General features: G+C 44.5%; 1 protein-coding gene across 2 annotated transcripts in view; it reads right to left on the bottom strand.

The window, feature by feature from the left end:
* adamts7 (ADAM metallopeptidase with thrombospondin type 1 motif 7) overlaps positions 1-14,503 on the bottom strand; it is a 121,318-nt gene that overhangs the window by 78,924 nt on the left and 27,891 nt on the right. For both annotated transcript variants that reach the window (XM_033050363.1, XM_033050364.1), the window contains exons 4-7: positions 13,598-13,794; positions 10,039-10,122; positions 5,583-5,707; positions 550-699 (exon numbers count right to left, since the gene is read on the bottom strand). In XM_033050363.1, coding sequence (XP_032906254.1) covers positions 550-699; positions 5,583-5,707; positions 10,039-10,122; positions 13,598-13,794 — 556 coding nt within the window. The remainder of the gene's footprint in view (positions 1-549; positions 700-5,582; positions 5,708-10,038; positions 10,123-13,597; positions 13,795-14,503) is intronic.

The raw sequence follows: 14,503 nt of genomic DNA, 5'->3' as shown, positions 1-14,503 counted from the left end.
CCACACTGTACCGCTCTAGATTGGTTTGAGGTGTCATTGAGCAGTGGATCTTCAGACAGTGTGGCACACCCCCAGTGCAGCACTGCGATGGTGAGTGTAGAACTGTGGTGGAGTTTGAGCCCACTGTCCGACTCGTGGATGATAAGGATAGTAAACCGGGTCACACTGAAACACAGGCTGCTCATCATTGCTCTCTGCGACTAGTTTAGTTTAGAGATACAGCACGGAAACATGCCCTTTAGTCCGTCAAGTCCGTGCCGACCAGCGATCCCCGCACACTAACACTATCCTACACACACTAGGGACAATTTACAGATTTACCAAAGCCAATCAGCCTACAAACCAGTAGGTCTTTAGTGTGTGAGAGGAAAGCTCCTGGAGAAAACCCACGCTGGTCTAGGGGGAGAACGTACAAACTCCATACAGACAGCACCCATAGTCAGGATCGAACCCCGGTCTCTGCCGCCGTTAGGCAGCAACTCTACTGCTGCGCCACTGTGCTATCCTACTAGTAGGACAATGGACTTGGTGGAAACTCCCCACACTTACTTGTGTCCCAGCTCATGGGCGACGGTGAATGCCAGGGGGAGCCCCGAGTCCTCGTTGATGCTGCAGCTCCTGTGAGGCTGGCACATTCCAGAGACATGTGACAGTCCCAGGGTCTCACATGGGCGGTTCATGCCAGCACATACATCCTTCCTGGTCAACACAAAAACAGCAACATTCACCACCACATCTCTCCTGGGGCAGAGCAAAGCTTGGCACGTAACACCCTTTTGGTGTTGGTTAATTATTGTCATGTGCACTGAGATAGAGTATAAAGCATTGCTTTGCGGGCCATCCGTGTGAGTACATCAGGTAGTGCCAAAGGGAAAATAAACAGCATGCAGAATATAGTGTCACAGCTGCAGTGAAAGTGCAGATTTTTAAAATGCGCAAGGGCCACAAGGTGGTCGACCAAGGTTGTCGGTGGGAATACATTCCCTCGCATCTGAGAGGTCTGTTCAAGAGTCTGAGAACAGCGGGAAGAAGTTGTTCTTGAATCTGGTGGTATGTGCTTTAAGGTTTTGTATCTTTTGGCTGGCGGGAGAGGGGAGATGAGGGAATGATCGGCCTGTCAGTGGTCCTTGAATATGTTGGCTGTTTTCCTCCGCCAGCGTGAAGTGTAGATGGAATTGATTAGGGAGGTGGGGGCAGGGGAGGGAGGCTGTTTCAGTTGGGCTAGGATGGACTGGGCTGCATCCACAACTCGATGATAGGTTTAGAGTCCCACTTGTTATACTCTACCCTACCCCTAATCTGGCTCTTGCCCCGATCCTCTGTCACCACCAACCTGGCAGCTACTAGCACACTCCTACTGGCCAGATCAGACAACAGCCTGCAATCAGCAGCCCATCATATACATCAATCATCATCACCAACTAAACAAATAATAATCCATAACTAATAACCCAGCTGATACGATATCCCATATTGAGCAGCACAACTAATTACAATACATAACAGAGCTCAATTGATAAATAACCCATTAATAGACAAATTAATAATAATGCATAACCAATATGTTGACCAAGAGTGAATCATAACTAGTGGTGAACCTGACAAAGTAATCCATAATCATCAGCTCAATTAATAATAATAATCCATAGCCAGCAATCTAATCAATTATTACCTGTACGTAGGCATCTCTGGTTGACAGCCCATCCCAAGATACCAATGTGTTGTGATCAGATCAGAGGCTCCCTGCAATGCTCATTGTTGTTTGCTGTGGAAACTCATTGTGCACACAACACACAATTAATTCAATTAGGATCTTCTCTCTTACTGTTCCATGTCTTTTATTTGCTCAAAGGGTGTTTTGCTGTTGTCCACATTGTTCCAATATCTCAAAAAGGAAATAAAGTCACTAAAACCAAAGCCTCCCTCTGATGGCTTTAATTAATTCTATAAAGTCAGTCACAGGCATTTGTTCCAGTGAATTAAACGCTATCCCTTCACTCACGCTGCATGGAATTCCACAACTCCCAAGGCACAGATACTGGAGGATCAAAATCTTTCCTGCTCACTCTCAATGTGCGAGTTTTCAGTGGATTAAATTCTTCCCTCTTCCTTCCCATTGAAATAAAATTCAATGGACCAAATTAAATCCCACTGCAGACGATTCCGGTGGAACAAGGTCCTCACAGCCACTGTTTAAAAAACTGCATTCCTATGAGTAAGGACAATCATATATCACCCACAGGATGGTAGAATAAACTCTCCTATTCTCACATAGCATTCGCTATCTGTTCCTCGGTGCTTAATATTGAAATATTCCGTTACCAACGTTCGAGAGAGCTCAGCTTGATTTGTAAGAACGTGCACATTCAGCCCAGCAGTTCTGCGGTTGCATTACCTGTTGGGCTTGGATTTTTAATGAATGAATTAATGGGTCATGGGTTGTTATCAGCCTGGGTCTAGTCTACAGCTTCCTGAAATTCTGGCTGATTCTTGGCAAATTGACACAGTGTTTCTTTGGAGCACTGCATTGAAAATAACATGGAACCCTGCCTGCACACTAACGAGCTAGATATGACCTTTATACTGAGAAGCGTTCTGGTGCAGAATTAATTCACCACAACAGTGTGTGGGGCGTGAGATTGGCAGCATCGATTGAGGGCCACCTCTGAACCAGTGCAGTCTTCTGGTGAAACCATTCTCACAGTGTTTTTCTGGAGGGAGTCCCAGAACTTGAGCCCAGTCACCATGAAGGACCAGTACCAACCACATTTCTAAGTCAGCATAGTGTATGACTTGGAGGAGAACCTGCAAGCAGTAGTGATCCTTTACAACTGCTTTCTTTGTTTAGTTTTGTTTCGAGATACTACATGGAAACAGGCCTTTTGGCGATGTGATCGCCGCATGCTAACACTATCCTACACACTAGGGACAATTTACAATTTTACCAAAGCCAATTCACCTACAAACCTGTATGTCTCTGGAGTGTGGGAGGAAACGGAGCAGCCAGAGAAAACCCGTGCAGGTTAAAGGAAGAAGTTACAAACTAACTACAGACAGCACCTATAGTCAGGATTGAACCCGTGGTGCAACTCTATTGCTGTGTCACCATGCTACCCCTGCGCCATCGTGCTGCCCCTCTTTCATGGTGGTAGATGATGTGAGGCTTGGAAGATCCTGTTAGAATAACGGGGCGAGTTCCTGCAGTGCATTGAAGAGATGGAACATACTGCAGCCACCAGGCATTGGTAGCGGAGGGAATTAATGTTTAGGGTGGTGCGATGAGAAGTCAATCCAGCAAGCTGCTTTGTCCTCGATGAAATCAAGCTTTGTTACAATTGTTGGAGCGGTATTCAACATGGAACTTTCCCGTGCACAATGCTGAATGGATATTGATCACCTTCTCAATACTTCCTTCTTTAAAATCGCTGAGCTTGCTTGGAGTAAAGTTTCAAAGGCACCAATCCTGATCTGGTGTGACACCCCTCAATGACTTTAATATGTGCCGACCATACTGCACCATATCCAACAACATGTCCATTCCTGCATCACTATGGGTGCAAATCGCAGAACTGCCTCCCCAACAGTACTGAGAGAGACGTTCATCAGAAGGACAACTGTGCTTCAAGTATCCACTTTGGTGGCAAAAACAGGAAAGTAGACTATTATCTGAATGGTGGCCGATTAGGAAAAGGGGAGATGCAACGAGACCTGGGTGTCATGGTACACCAGTCATTGAAAGTAGGAATGGAGGTGCAGCAGGCAATGAAGAAAGCAAATGGTATTTTAGCATTCATAGCAAAAAGATTTGAGTATAAGAGCAGGGAGGTTCTACTGCAGTTGTACAGGGTCTTGGTGAGACCACACCTGGAGTATTGCGTACAGATTTGGTCTCCTAATCTGAGGAAAGACATTCTTGCCATACAGGGAGTACAGAGGAGGTTCACCAGACTGATTCCTGGGATGGCAGGACTTTCATATGAAGAAAGACTGGATAGACTCGCCTTGTACACGCTAGAATTTAGAGGGGGGATCTTATAGAAACTTACAAAATTCTTAAGGGGTTGGACAGGCTAGATGCAGGAAGATTATTCCCGATGTTGGGGAAGTCCAGAACTAGGAGTCACAGTTTAAGAATAAGAGGGAAGTCTTTTAGGACCAAGATGAGAAAATCATTTTTTACACAGAGAGCGGTGAATCTGTGAAATTCTCTGCCACAAAACGTAGTTGAGGCCAGTTCATTGGCTATATTTAAAAGGGAGTTAGATGTGGCCCTTGTGGCTAAAGGGATCAGGGTGTATGGAGATAAAGCAGGGATGGGATACTGAGTTGGATGATCAGCCATGATCATATCGAATGGTGGTGCAGCCTCGAAGGGCCGAATGGCCTACTCCTGCACCTATTTTCTATGTTTCTATGTTTCTATCATCTTTCCAAGGAAAGTTGGGGATTGTTAGCAAATGTTGGCCATGCCAGCAATCCCACATTGCATAACGATATCCTAAAGTGGGAGGGAGCATAAGATGGGAAGGGAGCATACATTTTAGGAGATAGGTCTTTGCAGCTAATTGGACAGCTGCCAGTGGAGAGGGCAGCTGGACTAGGGACTGGGCAAACCTATTTTCTTTGCAGTGGAGAATATGATGGAGGTATGTAATGTTATGAGGGCTATGAATGGGGACAACTGCGGAAACATTTCCCCGATCAGAGTTGAATAAAACTAGATATAATTTAGGGTAAGTGGTGTGAGATTTGGAGGCGATCTGAGGAGCCCCTTTGTCACACAGACAGTGGGGGGTATCTGGTTTACACTAATGGAGATGGTGGAAGTAGTGTTATTGACAGCATTTGGCAAGTCTCCAGACGAACACTTGAATCACCTGCGTAAAGAAGGCAATAGACAAATGCAGGGGGATGGGATTAATATGATCAGCGTGGTGCATCAAATAGCCTATTTCCATGCTGCGTGATTCTATGAAAACAGATCCCAAGCAGCAGTTACTATTCTAAAGCATTAATGAGGCATATATGAGGGCTAAGCTTTATACAAGCCAAGACTGATTCAAAAGCAGCAGTTAAACAAGATATCCAGATCATCTCTTGCTACCGACTGTAAATTGTGGTTACGTCTCCAATCCACAACCCCCCAGTCAATCAAATCAGCCTCCAGAGCATCAATTCCATTTGCTCGTCTCGTTGTCTTAGGAAAGCAGCAACATAATCAAAGACCACTCACACTCCAGTCATTCCCTCTTATCCCCCCCTGCCGTTGGGCAGAAGATACAAAAGGTTGAAAGCACATACCACCAGTCAAGAACAACTTTTCCCCCCACTCTGATTAGACCTTTGAATACTTCAAATGCTAAGGAAGTATCCCTGATCTTCCAATCTAACTCATTGCGGCCCTTGCAATTTCTTTAAATGTTCATTTTCAATGTAGTGGTAACACAAGATTTTGCAATATTTCCTTTCTCTTTTTGCACTATGTGTGCTCATATATGGTATGATTTGCCTGGACAGCACGCAAAAGGTTCTTCACGGTATCATAGTGACATGTGACAATGATGAACCGATACGCCACTTACCGAGTGAGCAGAAGCGCCACGTCATGGTGTGCAGGGTGATTGTCACCTTTGAAGTTGATCTTCTTTTGCCATTTACAGAAGCTCCTCAGCGTGTTGTCAGCATGATGTGTTATCTTCAGGTCCTCCTGCCAGAAGGAACGCAGAGCTTTAGTCTCCAGATGTGTTTCTATGTGAGAAGCATGGGTCGACTTCCTTAGAGCACAAAAGGTCATGGTTCGGATTTATCATGGGAATTGTCAGAGCTGATGGGAAACTTTAGCAACTGGCAGATAACCAGAAGAAAAGAGTTTTATGACAATTGGCAAAGGAAACTGACGACAAAAGAATATTTTTTTCCTTTCATACAACAAGGCTATGATCTAGAGTTCAATATTTAGTACTGTTTACAGAGTGAGTCAGTGTCCACAGAAATGTCTGCAGTGTTTCAGGACAGGACAGGACAGGACAACTTGAGGGCCCCAGAGAACCGGAGATGAAACACGGTCTTGATAATTTACTGCAATGATTTTCAGAATCAAAATACAGTCTCTACATTTTTAAACAAAACCAAATGGGAAAGGTACATAATATTGGCATGGTCTACAATATTTTACTTGAAGCCATTAATAAAATTGATGGATTAGTGTTATATTGGAAATTGAATTTCAGTATCTGAAAAACGTTGTATTTTGATAAGAAAAACAAGGAAGTTTGTTGTACTTGAAAGATTTGAGCTCCTGAAATCACCTGAGCTCCAGAAGTCACTGCATCTCCAGCTGTTCGAGTAGTTACAACAACTGGCATCTATCTAACAATTCGGAAAATTGCCCAGATAAGTCCCTCTGACAAAAGCAGGTCTAATCCAATCCAGTTAATCAACTGCCCAATCAGTCTGTTCTCCCTCATCAACAACCTGATGGGGGCTGCGTTAGATAAGTGGGACTTATTCACAATAACCTATTCACCAATGCCCAAAACAATAGACAATAGACAATAGGTGCAGGAGTAGGCCATTTAGCCCTTCGAGCCAGCACCGCCATTCAATGTGATCATGGCTGATCATCCCCAATCAGTACCCCGTTCCTGCCTTCTCCCCATATCCCCTGACTCCACTATTTTTAAGACCTATTCACCAATTGGTTTTCAGCTGGACCAGTCAGCTCTAGATCTCATCACAGCTTTGGTCCAAATGTGGTCAAAGGCAGAATCCAGAGGGAGGGTGAGTGTGGGTGACTTTAACATCAGGCCAGCATTTAACTAAGTGCAGCGCCAAGACGCACTGGTAAAATCAATGAACATCAAAGGGAAAAAACTCTAATGGTTGGAGACAAAGGGAGGACCGTCATGGCTGCTGGAGGTCAAACATCCCAGTCTCAGGACATCACTGCCTGAGTTCCCCATTCATCTGCTTTACCAATGAGCTTCCTTCTGTCATAAGGTCAGAAGTAAACATAGAAACATAGAAACATAGAAAATAGGTGCAGGAGTAGGCCATTCGGCCCTTCGAGCCTGCACCGCCATTCAATATGATCATGGCTGATCATCCAACTCAGTATCCTGTACCTGCCTTCTCTCCATACCCCCTGATCCCTTTAGCCACAAGGGCCACATCTAACTCCCTCTTAAATATAGCCAATGAACTGGCCTCAACTACCTTCTGCGGCAGAGAATTCCAGAGATTCACCACTCTGTGTGAAAAAAGTTTTCCTCATCTCGGTCCTAAAAGATTTCCCCTTTATCCTTAAACTGTGACCCCTTGTTCTGGACTTCCCCAACATTGGGAACAATCTTCCTGCATCTAGCCTGTCCAACCCCTTAAGAATTTTGTACGTTTCTATAAGATACCCCCTCAATCTTCTAAATTCTAGCGAGTACAAACCGAGTCTATCCAGTCTTTCTTCATATGAAAGTCCTGACATCCCAGGAATCAGTCTGGTGAACCTTCTCTGTACTTCCTCTATGGCAAGAATGTCTTTCCTCAGATTAGGAGACCAAAACTGTACGCAATACTCCAGGTGTGGTCTCACCAAGACCCTGTACAACTGCAGTAGAACCTCCCTGCTCCTATACTCAAATCAGTGAACACATAAAGTTGTTCACTGATGATATTGTTCAATTCCATTGACAACTCCGAGCGAATGAAGCTTGCCTTCCCTTCACGGAGCCATACCTAGACAGCATGGACTTTTCCACCATTACTAGGCACAAATCAAGAGTGTGAGGAGAATGTTCCCCACATGCATGGATTAGTCATACTGTAGGTGGAAGAGGACAAGGGGAAGGAAGAAATGGATGTAAATATAGGGGAAGAAGGAATAAGAAAGATGAATGAATACAAAAGTGGAGTTGTCTGTAGGTTAGTTAAAATGAGAGAATTCGATGTTCAGAGGGAGTGGCTAGGACAGATAGAGAGATGTGGTAGAATTACAGTTGAATCACAGGTTATGTTGATGAGGTTAGATGAGGGCAGCTGTGTGGAATGAGCTTCCAGTGGAAGTGGTGGAGGCAGGTTCGATTTTATCATTTAAAAATAAATTGGATAGGTATATGGAGGGGAAAGGAGTGGAGGGTTATGGTCTGAGTGCAGGTAGATGGGACTAGGGGAGAATAAGTGTTCGGCACGGACTAGAAGGTCCGTGATGGCCTGTTTCCGTGCTGTAATTGTTATATGTTATGTAGATGAGGAATGATGGGAGAATGGCCAGAATAAACCGAATGCTCTGTCTCCATGCTGTACATTCTGTGTAGTTCTATTGATGGAGCAATTGGTTGTGCTACAGTATCTCCACCCAGCCCCCATTCCAGTGTTAGCTACACAATAACTGATCCATTAAAGTCACTGTATTCTTGGCAACCTTGAGGATTCTTAGCACACATTACGAGTCTCACAAAAGCCAAAGCCTTTACTTTGAAGCATTGATCACACCTCACAATCATTGAACATTAAAGAGTGATGACCTCAACCCCTGATTTCCAGACAGGTCCCTTTTATCCCATTTCCCAAGCTTTATCATGAAAAGCTTGGCGGAGGAGAGCAAACCTGAAGCACTCGCCAAATTTAAGTCTAACAGACCTAAGAAACTGAGCAGATTTTTTTTAATTTACATTTTTAAGTTGTGAAGGTGTACCATGGAGTGAATCTTCAACAACATCCACATAATTAGGACAATTAATACAAAGGGTGATCAATAACAACAATAACTTGACTGATATTGTGACCTGCCCCATGGAACTTCACAGGAGTATTAAATTCAATTTGATTTTTCCAATTGGATGGAGTCGAGGGGGGAGGTAAAGCAATGAGCGAACTCGCCCCTTCCCACCCAAACCACCCCCTCCCCTGGTACTTTCCCTGGCAACCACAGGAAATGCTACACTTGTCGCTTTACCTCCCCCCAAGGACCCAAGCAGTCTTTCCAGGTGAGGTAGAGGTTCACCTGCACCTCCTCCAACCTCATCTACTGCATCTGCTGTCCCAGGTGTCAACTGCTCTACATCGGTGAGACCATGCACAGGCTTGGTGATCGCTTCGCCCAACAGCTCCGCTCAGTTCGCAATAACCAACCCGATCTCCCGGTGGCTCAGCACGTCAACTCCCCCTCCCATTCCGAATCCGACCTTTTCTCCCGGCCTCCGCCATTGCCAGAATGAGGCCCAGCGTAAATTGGAGGAACAGTTCCTCATATTTTGCTTGGGTAGTTTACACCTCAGCGGTATGAACATTGACTTCTCCAATTTCAGGTAGTCCTTGCTTTTTCCCTCCTTCCCCTTCCCTACCCCTCCCCTTCCCAGCTCTCCCCCAAGCCTACTGTCTCCGCCTCTTCCTTTCCTTCCCCACCCGACATCAGTCTGAAGAAGGTTCACAACCCGAAACGTCGCCTATTCCTTCTCTCTATAGATGCTGACTCACCCGCTGAGTTTCTCCAGCATTTTTGTCTACCTTCTATCTTTCAATTGTTATCTGTTGTTGTTTTTTCCCTTGTTCTACTTGTAGTACAGGTGGGTGGCTTCGTTGGATTCATGTATATAGTGGTATCTGATTTAATTGGATAGCACACTAACAAAAGCTTTTCACTGTATCTTGGTACATGACAAAAAATAAGCAAATCACAATACCAAACAGCTCCGTAGGATGCCACTTAGCCACTGTAATGCATAAGCACATGAAGGGAGCTCATCTAAGGTTCCACTTCCCACTCATTCCTCAATAAATTGCAAACTTTTAATTCAAACTTTTATCTAGTTCTCTTTAGAATTTGCTCGTTCTCTTGCTTTGTTTTAAACTCTCTCTGTCGAAGGGACAAGGGTACCAAGGGTGTACTAGAGTGATAGAGATATGATTGTGTAGTGGACTAGCCTCACTAGATGTTTCCATATTATTTAGTTCAGTTTAGTTTAGTTTAGAGATACAGCGCGGAAATATTACATTCTATGCCAATCCCATGATTCAATCAATCCACCAGCACTGCCGACTCACCTCATCTTCCTCTAACAGCACTAGACGAACGATGATGATGTTCACAGCGTTGCCAATACTGGCATCATGAAACAACCCAGCAACCTGTAGAGACATGTGTGAAGAGCTGGTGAGCGAACAGAGCAGCCATGTGTATGATTGGACTTTCACCACTGCCGATATAGCCCCCAAACAATTCCAAAGCATTTCAGACAGGCAGTGAGAAAACAACTACACTAGGAAATACCAGCGCAGATGAAACAAAAGCTTGCTCACAAAGCAGGTGTGAAGGATGTCTTAAATAAAGAGAGACAGAGAAAAGTAAAGGTTCAGGAGACACATTCCCTAAGGAATGGCATGATCACTAACAGAACTGGGTTGAAAATTAGCCAGGTTAGCGATGTGCAAGTGACCAGCATTTTGGAAGTGAAGGTACCATAGATATTTACAGGGTTATTCATTCATGTTTGCAATCAATTGTCTGTGGGTTTGCCTGCAGTGGCCTCCATTACTGACCTGTAATTTCAGCCCAAGGTTTCTGAGGATTTACCATTGTTTCTGTTCCTCATGATCACCCTGGTGATTCCCACGTAAAACTAAGCGAATGCACGAGATGGCCTGCCTGCCTCCATAAGACTGTACTTGTGGGTGAGATTATCAAAATGGTGCGCTTTGGGCAAGTGTAGATGAAGCTTGGATGGAGGCGGCTCCATTGTTGAACAGTTTCACGTTGGACTGGCTATACAGAGCCCAGTAAATGTTCTGTGCCTGCAGGACTCCAGCTAAAGGAGAGATTCCCATTCACATCCTTCCCACTGGGCTTGGAGACACAGCAACAAATGGAGAGATGTCCAGTTGCCCACAACACTAGTCATTCAACCATTTTGAGATTTATTTGTGGAAATTCTCTTGTCTCACACATTTTCATACTGTTAAATGGTAACAGCTACCTAATAACCCGTCTAGCAAGCAGAAATAATGGAGCTATCGTTGTGTTATTGGATCAACCAATTTTAACCATTCTATGGAGAGAAGGAGGCTGAAGGGTGACCTCATTGAGGTGCACAGATATTAAGGGGCATAGATAAAGTGAGTAATGGTTTATCTTCCTTCCCCTTGTGCTCTTCCACCCTCAGTATGACTAATCCATGCAAGTGGGGAACATTCTCCTCACACCCTTGATTTAGGCTGGTACTGATGGAAAGGTGCATGCTCTCTAGTTATGGCTCCATGCCATTTTATATCATGGTCCATAAGAACATGTTGCTCTCAAATTTATGACACCACTCCATTTTGTGAGATGAAGTTCCATTCTTCCAGCACTTTGCATGAAGAAAATCTTTGGATGTTCTCTGACACCTTTTTTATTTATTCACTCAAGCGATGTTCGCCATCAAAAACATCTGCATGAGGCACTGTCTCAAGAAGTCAGCATCTAACATCAAAGATCCCCACCAACTGGTCCTTGCCCACTCCTCTCTCCTACCATCGGGCAAGAGGTACAGAAGCCTGAAGTCCCACACCGTCAGATTCAGGAACAGCTACTTTCCTACAACTATCAGGTTTTTGAACCTACACGCATGATCCCAATCCTACCTCAACAACACGACACTATGGATTACCTCTTGCACTACCATGGAATTGTTTTTTTCTAATAGTTTTGCTCGAACGCCTTTTTTTCCCTGTAGTCGTCCTACTTTTTACTGTCTTTCAGGATTCTATGTGTAATTTATGAATAATTTATGTTCTTGTGTGTTACCTGAGTCTATGTGCCTATAAACAGTTGGAAACAATGTATGGATAGGAAGGATTGAGAGGAATATGGGGCCAAATTGGGACTAGCTCAGAATGCCAACTTGTTTGTCATGGACAAGTTGGGTCCAAGGGCCTTTTTTAATGCTGAATGACTATAACTCTTTGAGCTGCCATTTTTCGGAAAGAAGCTCACAGTTCTCTCCTGTGGCTGACTATGGAGCTCTCTCTGTGTTTGGTCAGGTGTTAAATTCCAGCTACAGACTGATCCTGTTGGGAGTGCTATTGGAAGTGCTGACCTGGATGTTAAAATCAAGTCCCATCTGTTCTTTCAGTTGGATGTAAAAGATTTCCTGGGTTGGAATGTGAGATGGAAGGGAGGTTCCTGCTCAATATTCACACATCAGTCTACATTACCAAAACAGATGATATGGACATTTTTACATGGCTCTTTGTGTGAGCTGGCGGTGCCAATTTGACTGCAGCAATCCCTAAAGTGATTACACTTCAGAAGAATTCATATGGTTGCAAAGTGCCATGGAATGCCTTGAGTTTGTAAACTGCACTCAGCAAACACACAGCCGTTGTATTTCTATTTTCCATCCCATTAAGATTTACTGACAAACAAAGCAAAAATAGCCATGTTAGTTTATTCATGCTCCTTAAAAGAATGTAATTGGAAAACTTATTCCAATTTAGCATTTTAGGCCAAACATTCCCTCCACGCCACACACTTGTTCTGGTGGAAAGATCTTCTCTCAATCTACCATATCAAATCCATTAATCATCTCAAGAGCAGGTCAAACGAACTGCAGCAGTTCAAGAACAGCATCTTCTCCAACCTAACAATGTTAATACCTTTGTAAAGCACTTAGCCCATGATTGTGGAGGGTTTTGCCCCAGTCGTGATTGTTTTCTCAACACACACACACACCCTGCCGCACTATGGCTCAAGGCTCCAATCCAGTGATGTGTTTGGTGTAGTTTTATGGCTGTAAAGATAAGCAAGTCTGGAGTCTGACACTGGAGGGGCAGACAACAAGTCCCGGAGAGTGGCTGGCAGGAGACCAGGAGCCACACAGCCAAGTGGGAGGCCAGCAACCCGAAGAATGGCCGAGGAGAAATTCAAGTCGAGGAGCATTTCAGACTTCCTATCTGGATCATAAGTTCAAACGTTTGTAAATCATAGGAGCAGAATTAGGCCATTAGGCTCATCAAGTCTACTCCACCATTTCATCATGGCTGATCTTTCTTTCCCTCTCAACACCTTTCTCCTGCCTTCTCCCCATAACCCTTGAGACCCTTACTAATCCAGAATCTGTCAATCTCCGCCTTAAAAATAACCCAATGACTTGGCCTCCACAGCCAATAAATTCCACTAATTCACCATCCTCTACCTCAAGAAATTCCTCCTCATCTCCTTTCTAAAGTCACCTCCTTTTATTCTGAGGTTGTGCCTTCTGTTCCTGGACTCTCCCTCTGGTGGAAACATCCGTGCCACATCCACTCTATCCAGGCCTTTCACTATTCAGTAAGCTTCAAGAGGTCCTCCCCTGACCTCCAGTGAGGACAGGCCTAATGCCATCAAATGCACATTATACATTAACCCAAACATCCCATGGTTCATTCTCATGATCCCCAGGTTCATTCTCGGGGTCCTGTCCGCATTAAACATGGTCTCAGGCTGTTGCTGATGGCATGAAGAGTGGTCCGTCCAACCTTCGCTGCCAATTCCTGTAACATTGAGGAGCATCAACATCTCACAAAAATATAAGTAATTTGAAATGTTCCCCTAAAACGGAGGAAGAAATAAATGACAGTCACTCACCATGTTCATAACAGTGAGGACGTAGGCCTCGATGTTTTCACTTCCGTGATGCTCCACCATTTTAGTGTCAGCCACAACCAGAGTCTCCACCCACTTCTCTTTGCTAATTGATCGTTGCTTAATCCGCCTCTTGCGCTGTTGCTTCTTTTCCCACTTTTCCCGCTTTGTTTCCAGATGCATCAGGTTCTTCAGGGAATCTAAACCATTTCCAGGAAGGAACAGGCAGAGGGATTTGTGGAGGGTGGTTAGTATGCGTGTGAAGCCGCAGCAACCCCCCCCCCCCCTCCCTGAAAAAGCGCGTTGGGGAAACAGACCCAGCGGGTCTGCACTTGGTCTAGTTTCCCTTAAAACCCCAACCAAAACCCATCAGATATAAGAAGATGATTGAGCTGACATCAACTGCTATTTATGGGAGGCAGTTCCACTTTAATACAACACGTTCCTGACTTGTTTTAATTTGTTCGAATGATGCGAATATCGCCGGCTTGTCCAAACTAATTATCTTGCTGCATTATTTCAGAGGGCAATTAAGAATCAACTATGGAGACACAAGGTGCTAGAATCTTGAATAAACAACAAACCGCTGGAGAAACTCAACAGATCAGGTGCATCTGTGGAGGGAAATGGACAGATAACATTTTGGGTCATCCCTCACCCCTCCCTCTTCGAGACCCACATTTACCTTGACCATCCTGTCCCCTCAACCCACCATCCATCACTCCAGTTCTACATTTCACTCCCCTTCTTCCTTCTTTAACAGATTCCACCATCTGCACCTTTTTGCCTTTTCCACATCACCTCCATCCTTTGTTGCCTAACTCCATCTTCCCTCCTCCCAACCCGACTCATCTGCTCATCAACTCCTCACCTGAATCCACCTATCACTTCCTAGAATAGACACAAAAT

This window comes from Amblyraja radiata, chromosome 34, assembly GCF_010909765.2.
Source record: "Amblyraja radiata isolate CabotCenter1 chromosome 34, sAmbRad1.1.pri, whole genome shotgun sequence".
In the NCBI taxonomy this organism is placed as follows: Eukaryota; Metazoa; Chordata; class Chondrichthyes; order Rajiformes; family Rajidae; genus Amblyraja; species Amblyraja radiata.
Note: the sequence above shows the minus strand (reverse complement) of the source record. Positions and strands in the feature narration are given on the sequence as shown.